Consider the following 20,530-nt stretch of genomic DNA (forward strand, 5'->3'; position numbering starts at 1 on the left):
TCGTGTAACTTAATATTTTCCTTCAAAGCTAATGATTAATGGTCTGTTTGGTCTCAGAAATAGAAAAAAAAAACATCAGAGGTAAGGGCTGATGGAGGGCCAAAGGTGATTTTTTGAAATCTGCAAGGTAGTTACTTTTGACATGGTTATTTTCTTACGACACTGAGATTCCCTCGACGATTGTCCAATCTCTTGGAAAAATTCATACTATGTCCCTGTTCTATTTTGCCTTAAAATTTTCCACGGCCGAAATTCTGTTATGTAATCCCCGCGAGAGCTTTTAAACAAAATGATTCTGAGTAGGAAAATCATCGCTGTGCATTGGCACATGTGAAGAGAGGATCGAAACTCTTTCCACTCCCTGTTATGGGATGCTGCATTTACGAAGGCATTAATTTAAAATTTCATATCCAGAACCAATGTCTTCAGCAAACTTGGATCCGAAGCATCTGATGAAGGGCAATATCCACCGATACTTGGATCCGAAGTATCCGATCCAACCATCCCTAATTATTACTAACTGCAACGTGGGTAAATCAGGGGCCGTATTCTGTAACTCCAAACCGATCGGTGCGGCACCGATTCGTCGGGTGCGACGTCACACCGACTCCCGGTAAGAAGTCGTGCGATTCTGTACGAACCCGGTCGGTGCGGCACCGACGTGAGGGCGAGAGATCGTCGGTAGCCTTGCCGACAGCAAAAAGGTGTCGGTACGGCCACTGACTAGTGGGTTTCATCAACTCCCCGGTGTGCATTGTACGTTTTATTTTGTTTTTATCTCATATATCTGAGGTTTATCTTAATCTAGCAATAAGTCGTAAGTTCCGCAAATAAAAAGATTGAGAATGACGACAACAAACTGTGCCAATGAGTCTTCACTTATTTTTACCCTTCTTTCATTAGTGGAAACACGTTAGATGACTTCTAACTTCGGATATATTCGGATTTTCCCTGTTTGACAAGGAGGGGGAACCGTACCGACTGGTTTGATACTGACGACCATACTGAATCGCTGAATTAGCCATCGTCGGTATGGAAACCGTCGTCGGTACGGAATGATGTGCTGTCGGTGGGCTGGGAAGGGAAACCGACCGGTGCGGTACCGACGAAATACAGAATACGGCCCCAGGAAGACTGCGAGTCCAGGGCCTTGGGGATAAAATGAAACAGTAGCACTGAAATGATTCCCCATAACATGGTAGGAGTGAGAAGTAGCCCTTGCTTTGTTTCCTTTTAGGGCATCAGTTTAACCATAACCAGAACTAAAGTTGATACTAAGGGCCGGTTTTATAATGTCTGGTTAAACTGGAGTTTAAGCTAAGCGTCGGTTAAGTCCCAGAATTCTGTTTTATAATCGATGGTTAAGCCAAATCTGAGCGTTAAAGTGGTAGTCAAGCTAAACCATGGATTTCCCTCGGGTAAAAAGTTAACGTGAAGTTTAAATTGTTGAAAATGGCGGATGTTTTGAAATGCCGAAGAACCCTACGATAATATACGGAAGAAATAATCGACCAAGCGCAGCATCCTCCGTTTTTATCCGTATCTACGATATCAGCAATCAATTTCCAATATTTTTAGCACCACAATAGCAATGTAATAAGTGAAATATTTCCATAAGACCGGTGATATATCCGGAACGGACCACTATTCTACGGTATTCGCTACGAAATCCTTACAAACATCTCAAGTTTGATAATAATCACCATCCAATAAATAATATTGTCTATTCTATGGACTGCAGTCGCAGATCGTGTGCTAAACCCCTGAAAATGTTGAAGTTATGCAATATTTGTGCCGGCGTAGGAGTTTGTTATGATTTGTGCCAGCCAAGTGAGTTGATGAAAAATACTAGAATTACATATCGGAGGGAAGGAAGGAGGTGTATCAGGAGTGTAGTTATAGAAATCTGTTATTACCTGGTTTTGCTGACTTCATCAACGATTTCAAAATGTGTCGGTGTTTACAAAGACAGTTTGAATTAGAAGAACAGCCAAGTTTCGTATTTGGCAATCGAAAGAGAGAAAAAGATCGTACTTACTGATTGCATTCTGATTTACTAGCATGTGATATCACTATAGAATTTATAATTAATTGTGAGGATATATGTCATGAGGTGAAAGTATTTTCGTATTTCCTTTTCCAAAGGATGTTTGTCAAAGTACTACTATAAAAATTGTAGGTAAGTCCATTAACAATATTTGGTGTACGGCTTGGTATTTCTTGGAGATAAATATATAGGAATAAGTGAGGCAAGTGAAATATTGCGTGAAAAAGAAAGTATTAAGCACGTTTCGTACGTAATGTATACAAGATACTGTTGGAGTTTTCTTTGGAAGCTGAGAAAGGCAAATTGATACACAGCTCGTGTGGGTAAAAAAGTAAGAATGACTGATTTGCTCATAAGATGGTATGATATATCAATGAATTTGTGAGGCAAATGAGCCTTTGGAGTGTGGAAGTTTACTAATTATTTTACGTTTTGTGACTAAAGTAATGACCTCTTATCCTTTTGATAGAAAAAGATTTGGAAAGGCACCTTAAGCAAGAAAAGTCTTCTCTTCTCTGAGCGTTCTAATGTGTAGCCTTCAACGGAAAAAATTGCGACTTTATTGCCTAAGTGCTGTTCGTAGCCAAACACAGGTTATGTACTATTAAAACCTCCTAGCAAATTATCTACCATCGAAAGTAGCTGCAGAGCTATAGAATCAGTGGTGCATCTGCCATCAAAAGTAGCTTCAGAGCCATAGAATCAGTGGTGCCCATCTAGATATCTCATGTTAAAATATAAGAGTGCCAATTTGGTTACCAATACTTATCTTATTTCAGGCTTGAATGTTTTAATATGGTGAAAATAAACAATTCGATACTTATCCTGAAAAAGTTTAATTTTATTCCATACATTTGAGCCTTAATTCAAGAGAATTTGGACCCTTGTACCTGAAGACTCATGGAAAATATGGAATATATGATATCAAAGCCAGATCAGTCAAATAAATATTATTTTACGGTTCTTAAGCATTGTCTGCTAAGGGAATGTTTGAAACAATCAGAGTCAGTTGTATTTCTTACAATATTGAGCCAGCTGGGCTACTCTTGCTTGCTATTGGGGAAAGCTGTTGTCTGTGTACATATGTATTTGCTCATGAGGATGAATTTACAGGAAATGACTGCATTCACCACCATTCCATTCATTATTTTCTATGCTTATCAGTGGCCACTGAAATTTTTTCATCGATAAGCTCTTTCAAAGTACCTTGTATGATATTGAGCGAGATAGGGTGGAAGTTCTTCATATTAGTAAAATAAAACATTGCAGTATTTCCACTGATTTTTATTATAATAAAATCAGTGGAAGTATTGCAATGTCTAATTTTACTAATGACTCTATCAAAGTCTTAAGTGGGATCCTTGGTATGGTTTCTTCCTAAAATATTAACCCTTACTACTACTTGTCGACGTTTAATTAACTAATATGTTTAATAAGTCTTCAAAGGATAAGTGAAGACATATTCCTATAACAGCCAATTTACATCACATATCTGGTACACTCGTTAGTTTCTTGGGATTTCAATCCCATACGTAGCTTTTATTAATTTTTTCATGCTCCATCCATTGAACTGTCACTAATGAGTACATACGTTCAAAAAATCGATTAGGTATAACATCATCAACACTTATAATCATGCATGACTTGATATCTCATTCCATTCCTTACTGTTATAAGTGATTAACTCATTAAGGTTGACATATTTCTTAGTAACATACATGGTTATTCCATTTATTCCAGAACCATTGTCTCCCTGCCCTTGCTTGTTACTCAAAATCCTTACCTTAATCCCTGTTGTCAGCATTTCAAGCTTGATGAACACTTCACATTCATCTCCTGCATTAATTCCCTTGCCTCATTTATCTCGTCTAGCACTTCCTACTTCCTTTTCCTCTGTCAATCTTATCTATACATTCCTGTATCTATACATTCTTATCCTCCTTCTGGGTCAAAAATACCAGTTCCATAGCAAACCTTACTCCATATATCTTAACCAGACTTCTATTTGCACTTTGGTCCTGTGATTTTCCCTTTAATTCTCCTCTTTTTATTTATTCCAAGGATTATCTCTGTCTCATCTGTCTCGCTGCGATCTGCATCACTAAAGATATATTTTAACATGCATAGCTGCAACGTATGTAATGAGAAACAGTCTATGTTCATGTCACATAGGCAAATTTTCTTAATAGATTTATGGAAGTGGAGTGGATGTAAGGGAAATTGCTTCTATGATCACTTCATAAATAGAACATGGTACGGTAAAATTCTGTGAGGAAGTCATACTATTGCATTAATGATAGTGGAAGCACATACATTAATTATAAGTGAGTGATGTCAGTGTGGTGCATTCAGAGATGACTTGGTACAGCAATCAAAAGGATTACCCCAGAAGTAGGTAGTAAAAAAAATTATTTACTGTGACTACATGTAACAACATAATTCTATTGAAAACTCATATCCCAAAAGACAGTTGCAATGAAGGAGTCATCATGATGGAGTCCTTATGCTTTGCATTTGATACAAATAAATTCTTTAAATGCTGTATAAATAACTGTATCTTTCGTGACGGATCCATGGAGGGGGGGGGGCTAAGGAGGGTATCCAATTTACTCCCCTTGGATATCCACTTTACACTAGATAGAATGGTGGTTTATTTCCGACTCCCACTACAGCTGGAATTTTAACCTCACCTAGCCCACCCCCTTGTCCCTATCCTGGATCCACTACTGTCTTTGTATAATTTAGTAATCTGCTAAATATTTAAAACATGTTCAATGAAAGCTTCATATTTTGTGGGCTGAGAATAAAAGAAAATATCTATCACATATATAGTATAGTATTCATAAACACCACTGAGAGTTGAAAATTAATGCTTTCATTCTGATTAGATATGTTTTTTGACAGATTTTTTATAAATTGAACCCAGAAACTTTAATATCTTTGCACCCCATCTCTTTCCCTTGAATCTTAAATACAACACAAGCCTTTGCTGTTGATTAGATATGAAGTTCGTAACGTTAGCACTTAAAACTTATTCTTACACAAGGTTTGCAAAAATAGTATTAACATAAAGAATAGATCCCCCATCCCAAGCTATGAGCCAAAAAGAGTCGCAATATTTGTTACAGATGCATATTTTTATAACAACATGCAGCCTACTTGTAAAGTATGAAAGGTTTGCTGCAAACTGTACATTTATTTAATAATTGGATAGCAGGAGCCCTTGAAGTAACTGTGGTAGGGTTATGCATAAGTTATTCAAACTTTATTCATTCTTCTCTAATTATAATTTTTGACTGTGAAGCTATGTTCATAATCAGTGATTTCTGAACATCCATTCAATTTAAAATGGCAATGAATACATTCTCAATGGCATTACCATAAAGACTCACAGTCATCCCTATTACAATATCAACTACACTATTGACAGCCAGTATCAAAATATGTTTCACTTTATACTTCAATGGTAAGGGCTACTTGGTGTCATGCAATAGATTTTGGTATCTCTAATGAAGAAATTTAAACTTAGTTCTGTCCCTTATTGAAAATTTATTTGCCAGAGATTATGGATTTCATGAAACATATTGCTTCTTAACAGTATATGTATATATATAATCATAAAAAAGATGAGATAATTTAAAGTTATGAAATATCTGCTGCTAGCTGACAATTATATGGCTCAATTCTTTTCGTGTCTGTAACACGAGTGGCACATGGCTGAATATACCTCCTTATTGTGAACATTTTAATAAAACTGAAAATGCTTCTATAAAAACACAAAAATCATCAAAGGAATTACCATGAATTGATCATAACAATGACATCATTGTGACAGAAGCCTCGTTATCGTTTTAATGAACACTGATTAATTTTTCTATTAGACGGTGGTTGGTTATAAATTCTGTTATTTAAATTATGGCCATGGTGAGTACTTTGAAAACGGGAAAGGCTTTGATTATTCACAACTTGCAGGCTGTTCCTAATTCCGTAGGGAACGCAGAGATGATAATAAATTAGCGTAGGGGCCATACTAACGCTAAGAAGATATATCTTACTGCAAAAGTATGATTAAAATTTATCGTCATTATGATTAAATTGTAGCCTCAAAATGTTCCTAAAATCGCTCTGGTGGCGTACTCAATAGAAAACCATTTCAATTGGTTTCACAATACAAATGAGAATCTTCGTTCTCGAATAATAAGCACAAACAAGGTTAATCTACCACTATTTCTTGCAAAGGGACTCCACCTTGATTCAATCCATTAACAAATAGTAATTCATTATCTCCGTGTAATTTATGGTTTACACAATTAACACTTGAACTTGCCAAATATTCACAGATCGAGGCGAGTATTTTTATTTTAACGACACACTGATGATTGACCATAAGATCGTCAACGATTAAAACCGAAAATATTGGCGTCATCTTCGTTTTCAAAGCTAACCATTACTTCAAAACAAACGTAAACAATTCTTTCACCACTCTCCAACTCGATTTTTTTCAATTTTGACTTTCGTTTGTTTCACTTTTCGCGATCAATTGTTGGTATGAGAATTACAGTAGCTGCGCTTTCCTCTCGTTAAAGTTCCCATCAGCCAACCGGCGGTAGGATTTGCTTTATAAAACACAACCTCTCGTTAAACTCCACGTTACCGTAATCTCCACGTCAACTTAACGTGAGGTTTAACCAGACATTATAAAACCGGCCCTAAGTGAGTGCAGAGAGCGAACCCAAACTTGTAAATAATTGAAAATTTGCCAACTGCCGGAATTGCATTATGAAAACCTGGGATGCATTTATTTCCTAGATGTTAGCCCACCCGCACGAAAGGAGGGAATTTCAAAAGAACGTACGATTTTTTTTACAAGAAATATCGTATTTGAATGCATACATAATATCTTTAAAGATACTTTAAACTATAAATGATTATAATAATCAGGTTTTATACGGCTATTAATAGGAATACACATGGTTTTTAGGAAATATAACACCCAACAGCTACACTACCAGGAATTCATCCCTATCTTCCCAATGTTAAAATGCTCTCAAATAACGCAAATTCGAATAGTGCAAAGACCCCAAGGAATGCATCTCTTGTGCTAAGCGAGGCATGGGTGTATACACTATGTGTTCACGGTGGAAAATAAATTCATTTCTCAACCAAATAAAGTAAATTTGTATGCATAACACCTGTCCTGTGTCACTCCTTGCGTAATCCCCAGAGGGAAATATTACTTCCAATTGGTATTGCCTTTGACATAGGATTCAAAGGCATTCGAGCCAAAACTTAAAACTGTTTGGGGCACAGCTTTTAGTGACCGCATCAATCTGATGTTTTTTATAAAATAATTTTAAATGTATTTTTAACCAAATTAGGGGGAAAATGCAAAAATTGGGCACTTTAATTTTTTTACCAACCTAGTGTGCATGCATGAGCAAGCAATCAATGTCTGCTATATTTCCGGAGTGCTGTAGACAAGTAAATGGGAGTGTCCAAGTCAAGGTGAATGACTTGTCCAACAAGATGTATGTTAGCCCTGTTCTCATGATTGAAAGAGTGTGAAGCCCTTGATATCAAAATCAGAGGGCTAACCAAGGCCAAGCAACTTATCCATGATCTCTCATTAGAAGTGAGCAAGCATATTCTAACCTGTTTCCACCACCCACAGGTTGAGAGATGACTTCATCACTGCCAGAACTTTTGTCCACACCACCACTTGACTGCCTAGAGATGAGAAATGCCATAAAATCATCAGACCAACCATGTACTATAGTCCTTATGAATAAATCTAACAAAAAATCTAAAGGTCATAAAAAATACAAAATCATAAAAAAATTGAAATTAATCCTTCTACCAAAATATAAATGCATTGGTGTACATATTTTCCTTACCTGCCCAAAACTGGTCAATGGTTATGAAATCTCTTCTCCAAAAGCTGCATGAAATCAGCTCACCTGACCTGCTCTGCTTAAGGAAAACTTCCAGTCGAAGCATTCCAAATGGTTGCTAAGCATTTATAAATACGCATTCTTCTATACACTAGCCCTTTTAGTCATTATTTTAATATCCTGAACTCCTCTTTGGACCATTTTTTATCTACATTTATGAAGCAGACACTTCACTTAAACAACAAAAATCACTCACGGCTGGTGTGTGGATATGGTAGTTGTATTACAAACTTGCTCCAAATAACAACCTTGTAGACAGTACCAAATAAAACACCTAGTAGGCCAATAACTGGCCTAAAAATATAGAAGACTGCAATTAAAGAGAACAATGTGACCTGCAATAATTTCTCAGATGACTCATGCTACCACTTTTCCCTTTCTTCCCCAACTTGCCTGGCTCTCACAGAGTCCTAAATACTTAAGAAAATCACAATTTCCAGCAATATTTTTAATCAGTGCAAAGAAAAAAATATTTTATTGCTCGCAGGATGTATCCAAAGTCATTTTTAAAAATTTCAAACAAATAGGATGAGTCATTGTACTTCACAATTACCAATTTTGGTCAACATTGGGCACCTCAATTACTAGCTCAATTGAGGTAGAACGAGCCTTTTCACTAGCAAAATCAGTAGTAAGTCTATTTAGGGTCAGGAAATTGTAAATTAGATTAACTATGACCTAGCTATTATCTCACCATGATATGGAAGTTTCATAATGACTTCATGGTTGTGTATTAAATAAAGAAAATGTAATGTAAATGATTTTGCCACTGTTACATTCCCTGATTCTTAAAACATTTTAAGCAACTTGTTTACTATATACCATTCTCCTCTTTTTTATATATCTTTGTTTTTGTTTCTTAAATGCTTTTTCTCGTGTATTTTCTAAAAGCTATTGCTATAATTGTAATGAAAATTTGAACCCATACGTAAATGCTGGTAGGTTCTACTCTGGAGTTGAGCATTGAGCTGGAGCTGGACATTGAGCCAAACTAAAGCCCCACAGTTGTATATTGAAATTTTTTCAGAATTGTATTTTATGTGGAGAAGTACATTTATCTAATCTCATTCCACAAACAATGTGGCCAGAATTCATCAAGAAACAGACAGAACTTACCAGGGATTTTGGATGACACGACTAATTTTCTTGGAGGGAGACAATGCTCTCCGAGGAGTGGGTGCAGAGGGCGTGTTTGCCTGGTGAGGAGGCATGGCAGCAGATGCTTGAGGTGTTGACGATTTTGATACTGCCTTCAGCCTGCTCTCTGAAACAACTGAGAAAAGCATGGAATATAAGATTTATTAGAAGGAACTAGAATACTATTAAGAAATTACTCCCCTAAAACTCTTTGAGAATGTATTCTGGACACGCCCACTGTATACAGTAAGGAGGGAAAGAGTGATTTCATTCAGATCTTTTGAGCGATTATGCTTATGATTATGGGGATACACAAAAGTAAATAAGAGGGTATGATGTTGAGCCTGAGCAATTTAATACACATTAAGATCGGAAAGTAAAATAGCATGTGCTATCCATCTATTAAATACATAAAAGATACAAAATGTATCCCATAATATGAACAAACTTAGAATGGCACTAATGAAGGACGACATGTGATTTCACAACAGAAAAATAACTGAAATAACTGGCAACTCACAGCTGAGGTATGAGTAAAGCCATTTTTTGGCAATGTCCTAACTGCAAAACTATTAATTACATAATCAAATGCCTTAGAAAAGCCATAAAAGATTCTAAGTTTTTTTTAATTCGAAAAAAGACAAGTCAGTGGCAATGTGCCAATGTGTTTTTCACGAATCCTTACTGATTTGACGAGAGCAAAGCATATTTTCCAAAAATGACATGAATTGGATGTAAGAAAAAATTCTAATACTTCAGACAAGCCATATTGATTTGCAATTGGTCTATAATTATTAAAAAATTTGGCAAAGTCTTTACTTTTACAAAAAGCGTTGATCATTGAATGCTTGAGAAGGGATGGGAAAAACCCTAGAATTCATTAATCCGAAATAAGAGAGGTTCTTTTATACATCGATATGTAAGACATACAGTAAAACTTCGATTTTACGCACTTTGATTTTACATCAAGTCTTGTTATTACGCAGCGACACTCAAGTCCAGCCGGAAAGCATAGGGAATTGCAATGGTGAAACTTCGATTTTATATTCTCTTTTCTTGATTTTATGCAGTTTTTCGATTTTGAGCAACATAACCCCAGCGCCGAAGAGGCCACTAATCTTGATTTTATGCAGTTGTTTTTCGACTTGTTTTGAAAATCCCAACTGGAGCAATAAGAAGTTAGGTTATTTATTCGTCTCAATGAGCTGCAAAAATGTATACAGGAACAGTTGAAATGAAGTCGCGCTGTTGAGCATAAAGCTAAAAACATCGCGAATCTAAATACTGCTTCCCCCTGCACCCTCTCAGTAATATTTCAGGCTCCTTTACGAATGCGAATATCGCTCTTAGTACAAATTTGCCGTTGAAGGATATCGAAACCTAAAACATACAGCAATCGCCGCATATGCATAACTACTTTTGATTAAGACAGATGATCGCCTGAGATATTAACATTATCACCTTTCGTTTATTATCCGACTTATTGATCGATGCTTTTTATAACATATTCATTGTAATTGCAGTAGATGGTTGTTAATCCAGAATTAAGAACTGCGGAATATCTATCCCTAACGGAAGGTTTTCTAGAATTTTGCCAACGCTATGTTTTCCGTCGCCCCAGCAAAATATATCGGCGAAATGAGCTGTTAAAAATCCTCCCATGCCAAAATTTTGGCTTCCAAGGTGATCCAAAAAAGATAGTCTTTCTTCTAGTATGGACATAAGTCGATGGTGATTCAACACGATGGTAAAAGCAGCATGCGTTGTCTCATTCTGCGGGCTAACCCCACATCTGTGGCACGAATGGAGGCGAGGGAAAGTTGCTTGTGCGGCGCACTTATCAGAACTGACTCAACTTGTATCTCATTGTCAGTGGGTTTAAATGAAACATGATTGGAACTTGAATAGCTATTAGCTTAACTCCACTAGGTGGCAAGCGTTTATTTTTAACGGAATGGGAGTTAATGCCCTTGGAGAAAAACTCACGTCGTCAATCGTCATGTAATCATTGAAGTCAAATTCAAGACGTGAGCCATTGAAAAGGATTTCACGCTCTTTTACCATAAAACCTCACATATGAGACTTTTTCTAGTTCCGGTTCTGGCTTAAATCAGAACTATACAAAAGTGTATGACTAAACCTTCTAAAAATAATGAGCAAGTGTAATCCTGAAAACTATACTCCTCCTCAATACCCACTCTTAATTTTACACAGTGCCCATATTTTGGTCCCTCCAACTGCGTAAAATCAAAGTTTTACTATATATGATAGTAGCTGACCCAGCAAATGTCGAACCACCATCAATGAACAGTTTAGTTACACGATTTATAAGTCAAGGGAGATTACTGATTTTAATAATTTTTGACCTATTATAATAAATTAAGAAATAAATTCAATGAAACTACAAAAATAAGCATTACAATGTCTTGTTAGAAACATATTTTCTATTTTCAAACTACATAGGGTAGACCGGGGCACGCATACGTGGATTTATTTCAATGAATTTTCAAATTTTTATGTCTTAACTTAAGAAATTTTAGATTTTGTGATTTTATAAAGCAGTTAATAATGTCAAAATTTTATGCATTCAGTTCTTGGCCTATTTTAATTTTTAACTGTAAAAAAAAAATGATTTAGGTCCAAGTCTTGCCCCGTTCTTGGGGCAAGTTCACGCAACGTTAGACCGATGCTTGACTGTTACTTGGTGATTTTTTATTTTCATATGAGCTTGTGGATTTTAAATGGAACTCCGAATTGTGCCTTACCACCCGAATTTGAGGACGTATATAATTACACAAGAATTAAAGGGTAATGAGCTCATCCTTACCCCAGCCATTGCTCCCACAGCCTCTTCATAATCTCAACTCTTTATTCTCACCGAATAAACACCATTGCCTATCCTCACATTCAGCGACTGACCCTAGCCAGTTTCCCCTCCTACGCTTTACACTGCAATGACCCAACATTCCAGCAGCCTGCTCAAGCCATTCTCGAAGTCTTCTTAGTCTATCTTTCGCACCTGTTTTCTCACAGTTTGGCCAATGACAATTAACAATTAAGTTCCAAGAATTAAAAATTGCAGAACTGAGATTAAAATTTGAGTATGTATCCTTGCACTTACTCTGGGAAATTTGCAAGCTTATCATCAGCAGTCTTGGCATCAACACCATAGGATGCACTATTTAATATTATCAGCTGCGCACACCTCTGGTTCCACAGTGAGATTAGCACATTAATATGTTGACTGCCATGGTGTTTTAGTACATACTATTTCTAGGGAAGCCACTGGTGTTTCTTCATCAGTTATATATTACTGATTTGTGTCAAATATGCATATGCTGGTAATGAATCTATAATGAATTGCAGTCTATTTTGAAGTAATTCGGCCATAGTGACCTCTTCAGAAATGGTCTATCCCTAAACAATCTTTCCCAGTAACCATGGGTGCAAGAATTCTCCTGGTACTCAGTTGCTCAGTGGCTGGTCAATGTAAACATCATGGCGAGGCGGGAAGTTTCATTGCTGGTCACTATGACTTGCACGGCAGTCAACATGCTAACAGTACAAACCAAATAGAAAAAAATATGCTAAAAATAAAACAAACAGCAGAGCACTCACCTTTATTGGAACTGGAAACTGTCGGTTTCATGCTACTGAGGACTGGACTATTGTCCACAGACAACTTGTGGACTGCTGGCGACATGTGGACTCCACCTGAATATTTCTCTCGATTGGTGGGACGCTTGGATTTACCCAGTGAAGGTGCTCGATACTGAAAATGAATGCAAAAATTACCTTTGCTAGATCACACCATACAGTTATCACTCATGAATGAAAGAAATTTTGCAATAAGCCACCCGTTATTTATATCTACAATTCAGGTTTTGATTACTTTGTAGTACAATCAACACCAAACCTTTAAACATATTGTTTCCTGGGAAATGAAAATAAGGTTAAGAATGTTCACACCAGAGCATGAAGATGATTTTCAGATATAAGTACTATCCATAATTTTGTATCCCTAGAGGCAGCTACTGGGCATAAAAAATAAACAATTTTACTAAAGCTCTGTTATTGCTCTTCCCCTCTAACAATTAAATCTTCAGGAGCAAATACTTTCATTGTACTTCCCTTTTTATAGCTGTTTTCTGACCTTCTTTGGGGAGAGCACATTAAACTGATGAAAATGTTTTTGTTGCATGTGATACCATCATGACTTAAAATTGTACTGTATTTCATAAAAAACTGTTCAAATCATTACAAACACTATCACCTAAAATATGGCAGTTACTCCTTCAGTGGTTTACCATATTTGGTGTTTAAAATTTTGTCCCCCCTGAAAAACTTGTTCATTACAAGGACCATATTTGTAATCATCCCTCTCCTTCTCCTTACCCACTTATTTTCTCCTTACCCCTCTTTTTCTTTCCAGGAACTAGATGACATTTTCTTGTTATTTCTTGTATTTGAAGACACCTATGTCTACATCAGCTCTTTCCCAGTACGTTTTCGCAGGCTTTCCATGCCCCCCTTATTGTGTGGGTGTTTCCCTGCAGTGCGTTATTTCCAACAAGGACGAAAGACAATATACTTAGCTTTTTCCCACATTTGTTCACATATTTTTACCCTTGGCAAATGGTAACTTTATTAACTTATAATTTTGTTTTTTAATTGAAAAGCGTACTTCTATGTATCTTTTGCCATAATTGATAGCATGTAATTTCCAGAGCTACTTGACAATGTACTTAACTGCAAAAATTTAATATATGACGAGGGCTTATATGGAAGAAGGGATTTCCTAGTCCCAATCTTGCCCAACTAAGTCTGTTTATTATTACTTATCTAACATTCTTCCTCCAAAGGTAAGTTTTACAATCAAATCCTGGCTAAGTACTTCCTCCATCCAAGCCTAGTCTCGTTCACATCTCGTAAAAGTTACCTCTCTTCATCGACCATGTCCAGCACTTAGTCATTATGCTCCTCCTTCCACCTCATCTTCTCTGTTTGACACACCCACACTTCGAAAGTCTCCAATCTCTTCTGGACCTATTTCCTCAGCATCCCTATTTCTACTATATCAAGTGCTACACCCTGGAAAAGACAAATAACTAGCCTTTCCTTAGAGTCTTATTAAAAAACCCTTTGATTTACTCTTTCCTATTCATAAATGCCTCCTTTGCTAACATAATGATTTTTCCAGATTTCCTAACTCTTGTGCCTGTTGTCCTTTGTGTGCTGCTTAAATAGTTGAACTGCTCCACCAGCTATACTTTATGACCTCCTTTTCTACTTTTACCTTGAACCATACATTCCTCATTAACCCTTTGCCCGATTTGCCCGTACTACGTACGGGCAAATAAAAACTGGCCTTCACGGATTTGCCCGTATGTGATACGGGCACGTCCGCTTGGAAAAGGCTCATACTGATACGCCCGTATTTCTTTTCTCTGATAGTTAAACGTCTTCCCGTATGATGTCTCTATGTTTGTGGACTGTAGTGAACTCTGACGCCAAATTTTGGTATTATCTGGTGTGTTTAGGACAACATTACAGGTTTTCTTGTCAGCAGTGTTTTTGCGATTGAGCAGTGGTTTTTCAGCCAATCTTCGTCACATTTTATTGCATTGTTTCAACTGTTTCGTTACCTTTTATCCAATTCTTCAAGTATCAAGTGAGTGTGTTTTTTTTAGTCTGTGTATTTTTCACTTTTTTCGGTACAAATGTTTTTCCATGTAAATATGAATAATGAAAGTCCTATCGTAGAAAACGCTCGTGTTACTCTTATTTATCTCGTAAGGAAAATATTTTTCGCATAAAAACAAACAATATTTTCACTCACTATCAGGTATTATATCAACCTTTTACAGTTATCATTATTATTTACCAACAATGATAATCAAGCGATTGCCGTGAAAATCGAGGGATATTTTACTGTCCTCTGAGTCGTTACGAATGCCTTCAAAATACAGAATTACGCTCATCGCGACTGATTGTGCATATCGTGTACGTGACATATGATTGTTATATATTGCCTTTACTGGCATCAAAAGAGATGATTTTTTTTCCTGTTCATCAGATGGAAATGGAGGCGGATTCAGAAGGGAGTGATTATAATCTGAGTCATCGCTGAGCATATCTGAGTCAGGTTCTTCTACAGACTACAGCTTCGAATCAGAAGAAGATGATATTGACGAAGAAGAGGCTGTTGATCCAAGAATCTGGTGTGAGGTGAACAGTACATCCCCTGCCCCTCCAAGATTTCCCTTTTCCGGTACTCCAGGGGTAAACTTCGATGTCGACGGAGGTATTCTTCCGTTCTTTGAGGCATTCTTCAATGATAGCCTCATCGGGATGATAACTTTAGAAACAAATCGCCATGCTGAGAAAAATAAACGGACTTCTTCCGGTAAAAGCGACTCTAGAACTGTGTCAGAAAATGAAATGCGAGTTTTTTTTGCATTGAATATACTCCAGGGTATTATAAAAAAACCAGTTGAGGAGATGTATTGGTCAAAAAAACCCATGATGCACACTCCCTTCTTTTCAAAAGTCATGTCCTACAGGAGATTTTTATTTATAAAACGATGCATTCACTTTTGTGATAATGAAACTTTTGATGCTTCAACTCATCCATACCCAAAACTGTACAAGATATGGCCTGTGTTTGAGCATCTAAATGAACTGTACTCATCACTTTTGACGCCGCAAAGGGATTTGTCCATTGATGAGAGCCTAATTCTCTACAAAGGTAGACTAGGGTGGAAGCAATATCTGCCCTTGAAAAGATCACGTTTTGGAATAAAGAGCTTCATGCTTTGCGAGGCAGAGACTGGATATATTTGGTCCAGTATAATTTACACTGGAAAAGGTACAAAATTCGAAGAGGAATACAGCCATTTGCCTGTGTCAACACAGATTGTCCTTTCACTCATGAAGCCATTATTAGGAAAGGGCTACTGTGTTGCCATGGATAATTATTACAATTCTCCAGAACTTGCTGATATTCTAATAAGAAACCAGACGGATGTATTTGGAACCCTGCGGACTTCTAGAAAAGGCATTCCACCAGAAGTAAAAAATAAGAAGCTGAAAAAAGGTGATTTGGTGGGGTATCAACGCGGAAAAATTTGTGTCATGAAATGGAGGGATAAAAAAGATGTAGCCTTGATCTCTTCAATCCATACAACGACCAAAATTACTGTCAGCGGGAGGAAAGGTGAGCACATGAAACCAGCAGTAGTTGTTGACTATAATGGAGTGATGGGTGGTGTTGATAGGATGGACCAAAACCTGACGTATTACCCAGTAATCAAGAAGAGGGGCCGCAAGTACTACAAAAAATTTTTTTACCACCTGCTTGATCAGGCAATTTGGAATTCATACGTGCTCTATAAGAAGAAGAATGGCAGCAAAACACATCTGGAATACAGAATGACATTGGTGCAGGAACTGATAGAGAAATATCACAGTGAGACTTTCAGCGCAAAAGGGGGTCGTCCATCGACGGAACCCAGCCCTCTAAGGCTAACGGGACGGCACTTCCCTGAATATATCCCGCCTACAGAAAAGAAGCAAAATCCAGCAAGACAATGTGCCGTGTGTTGCTCAAGACGAAACGAAAATAATAAAAAAATCCGGAAGGAAACGAGATTTTATTGTCGAGATTGTGACGTCGGTCTCTGTGCAGCCCCATGTTTTAGGGATTACCACACTAAGAAGGACTATTAGATATCTTTCTAATTGAAATAAGTGAGAAAATAGTTCTCTGTGGCTTATAATACATAAGAAAATTGAGAAATTTGAAATTAAAAGCTGAATTTTATTCCAAAAAACATTTAAAACTCTGTGTGGAGCTTTTCAAACGGCTTGAATAATTATTTGTTTAAACATTCAATAAAGACATTAAAAATAGAGACAACAAAAGTAAATTGTTATTTTCCATTATGTAATGATTAATACTTTTACTATCTGGAATAAAAAAACCTGCTTTTTTTCCAAAAAATATCTTCATGAAAACTCATCAGGCAAAGGGTTAATGATCCTGGAAGTCACAAAGTATTTTCTAAATTCAGCAGAAAGTATGCAACATATAGTGATATTATATAGTGATGAATTGAATAGAAAATTCTATTTTTAACCAAAAATAGAAATGATCAGATTTTCCCAAGATCTGAGCTCCAACGGATGGACGGATCCAGGATATTTTCGGATCCAAAAGCATTTTCAAATTCCTACTATAAAACGACGTAATTATTCAAGTTTCTTCTGGGTACATACGATCATAGGAATGTTTTAGATTTGCATGTACTTTTTAATATTTTTACTAATTAAAAATCATTTTTATAAGCTTTCAAATTTTTTTTATAAAAACGATAAAATCTTTACACGTTCAGGATCTAAACCGCTACGCTTGTGCTTGGAAATAAAAATAGGTTTCAATCTTCGAATAAACCATTGACTAAATTCATCACATAAGTTTTCCCTGAATTTTGTCACTTCCTCATTGCATACTGATTTGTGTTTCAGCGGCAAATGCTTCAGTTGCGATGAGGTGGATTTTGCACTTCCTTACGATACTTTCATGTCACAGTGCATGCAAATGGTTCTCAATGTTTCTACGCAATGAAAGACATTTTTGTATATCATTAAATTGAATTGCAACTTTGCTACCTGCAACACAATTAACAATGTTTAGAACAACATTAGTGTCACATGCAGTGAGTTGCGAGAACAGAACGAGACGACTGTTCATCCAGAGGAAGAGGTAGGCAGCAGAAGCCCATAAAGGATAGGTGGAGGGGAAGGAGCATGCTCCCTCTGTCATTCAAGCAATGAGGCTTCGAATGAGAAAGTCAAGGATGAACATGCCAGATCTTGCTATTTTTTGATGTCGTTGCCTTTGAAGCAAAGCCCAAGCATTGTGATTATATGCAGTTGGCATTTCCTGTCCGTCTTTTCTTGCCTGAGGGGGCTAGTGCTACACTTGTTTCTTTGAAAACTGTGCTGTTTGGACAATGTTGAATATTAGAATAGTCTAGTTGTAACTAAAAACATTTGCAGCAATCAATTAGAGCTTAAAAAACCTAAATATCATCAGAGATGCATCGCAAGGACGGTACTGATGCCACGTCTCTTACTCTGAAAATTGTGCTGTTTGGACAAAGTTGAATAATGGTATTAGAGATGGGTCGGTTCCGGTACTTGGTTCTCGATACGGCTGGTTCTTGGCCTGTGGAACCGCTATCGAGAACCGATCGCATAAAGTCTTTGGTACTTTATGTCGCCGGTACTTTGGGACAGGCTTGGTACGGTAGCGAGGATTTGAATTTGGTGCCCAAAGCCGAAATGGTCTGCAGCGTATTCAAGCCCAAAATGTAAACAAAAAGGATTAAAAAACGCATATAATTCTATCCGATTGCATGGCTTCCACTTTGGTTGGTGGTTTGTTCATGGTTGCTCGCTAACTCAGGCATTTAAGGGTTAGTCAAGTTTAGTTAAGTTGGCTCATGCATACATTGTAACATTTTCCCTTTCAAATGAGCTGACTTTTTGCCTGGCGCCATTCTTTCAAATTACCATCGGTGTCTATGGATGCCTTCAAAGGAGTCGAATCGTGCCATCAACGACACGGTGCCCATTTGGTTTGGCGATGCGCCATCTACGTTGTGAAATACAGACAATGCTACATTGAGTCCACTTTCAGACAAAATGCATTTTACTCAGCAGCCTTTCACGTGGAATTCAGGCGGCTTTCAAACGAGATGACTCTATGCAACACTGTGTGATGTACTGTGAACGGTGGCTGGTGGAAAATCATTTTGTTTGAAAGTGGTCTTACCATTGGATCACATACATATGATTGTACGAGATGTGGATCCCATGCAGTCAACACACCTTGATTCTGGCCTCGAGCATCTCCTTGGCCTTGAGGACCGCAGCTGGCGATTGAGCCTGGGCCAGGCGAGACTTGTGCTCACGACACCACTCCTCATGTCGCGAAAATGCCTTCCAGCCAAAGGTGCGGTCACAGTGCGGGCAGCGCTCCTCCCGAAATGCCCCACCCCCTCTCGGCACGCTATTGCTCCTCGTGACAGCAAGCCTCACGGGGGTCTGCAAGGTGGGACAACAATTTCAGATGCATCTTCCCATAAGGTGCCCAAAATAGCCCTCCAAGAGAATGTTTGACGAGACAAATGTCCAATGAAATCACATTTTTTCTAGATTGGCTACAAATATTCACCAGCATAAATCAGATTCATACATCAGAAACTCTGGACGAAAAGACAAAATTTCCACAGGGATTTAAAATAATTAAGTAATACATATGGAGGGTTGAGAAACATATTGGTGTAAGTCAAAAATCAAAGTTTTCAATAATTAAACAATAAAGTTTCAAAGAAGTTGGAACTTTGCCGAGGGTTCCAATCACGTGCTGCTACCTGGTGGTCCCATCTGTAACTATGACTTGCGCCATTTTGTTTCCAGGAAGATAAGACTATTTTAGAGCCGGTTGCCATGGATATCTCAAATTCAACAAAAATTGACTTACATCAATGTTTCTCAGCCCTCCATATGTATAATAGATATTTCACAGGAATCCAGACAAGATGCAATAACCTTCACTGAGCCTTATGTAGGGATAACAATATGAGGAGATAAATTTACTCATTGAAAAGTGTAACTATAAATAAGAATGGAAACAGAAATAACTATTATGTACATGATTTTACACTTTCCTGGGAAATGATCAAAATTCTAAGATACTTTGCATTGGGCCTAAGAATACTCACTCAGGTATTTTTGTCTTTAATTTACACCCTATAGTTTCAAGAACAAGAAATCAACTCTACTAACACAAATCAACAAAAAAATACACTCCAAGATAATCCAAAGAATGACCATATTTAAAATATTAAATTATTAAAAGTGCTATTTAGTCCTGTTTGTTGCCTACAGGATATTTTAGTAAGGTGACTAGATGCCAAAAGGTGAAAAAGAGGACAGCACACTACGAAAAAGCAGGATTAAGGGAGAAAAAGTAGGAGACTTGAAAAATGACGACAATTTCATAATTAAGAACAATAAAAATTTATTAGCACTATAATTTTGTATATTTTTACGAGGATCTAATTTTTTCAAGCAATTTTTGCATTTTTAACAGAAATCTTTTTTTTTTTTTAATTTGAACTGAGGCAGTATTCAATTCGTTTATCTTAGCAGTCCACTGAGATGAAATTCGAGCAAATACCCTTCTGCATTAGTATTGTCCCCTCGTATGCTGAGGAAACATTCAGAAATTTTGACAAGTTTTGAACGATTATTAACTGATTCACTATACATATAACCACGATTTGCAAAAAGGAGGACATTTTCCGATTCTAAAAAAATCCACTGG

At 37.1% G+C, this 20,530-nt stretch overlaps 1 protein-coding gene across 1 annotated transcript in view; it reads right to left on the reverse strand.

The window, feature by feature from the left end:
• The window catches only part of LOC124163337, a 48,535-nt gene that overhangs the window by 22,773 nt on the left and 5,232 nt on the right, over positions 1 to 20,530 (reverse strand). Inside the window, exons 4-7 of the mRNA XM_046540169.1 lie at positions 19,030 to 19,245; positions 12,754 to 12,907; positions 9,115 to 9,271; positions 7,700 to 7,774 (exon numbers count right to left, since the gene is read on the reverse strand). Coding sequence (XP_046396125.1) covers positions 7,700 to 7,774; positions 9,115 to 9,271; positions 12,754 to 12,907; positions 19,030 to 19,245 — 602 coding nt within the window. The remainder of the gene's footprint in view (positions 1 to 7,699; positions 7,775 to 9,114; positions 9,272 to 12,753; positions 12,908 to 19,029; positions 19,246 to 20,530) is intronic.

This window comes from Ischnura elegans, chromosome 8 (genome assembly GCF_921293095.1).
Source record: "Ischnura elegans chromosome 8, ioIscEleg1.1, whole genome shotgun sequence".
Classification (NCBI taxonomy): domain Eukaryota; kingdom Metazoa; phylum Arthropoda; class Insecta; order Odonata; family Coenagrionidae; genus Ischnura; species Ischnura elegans.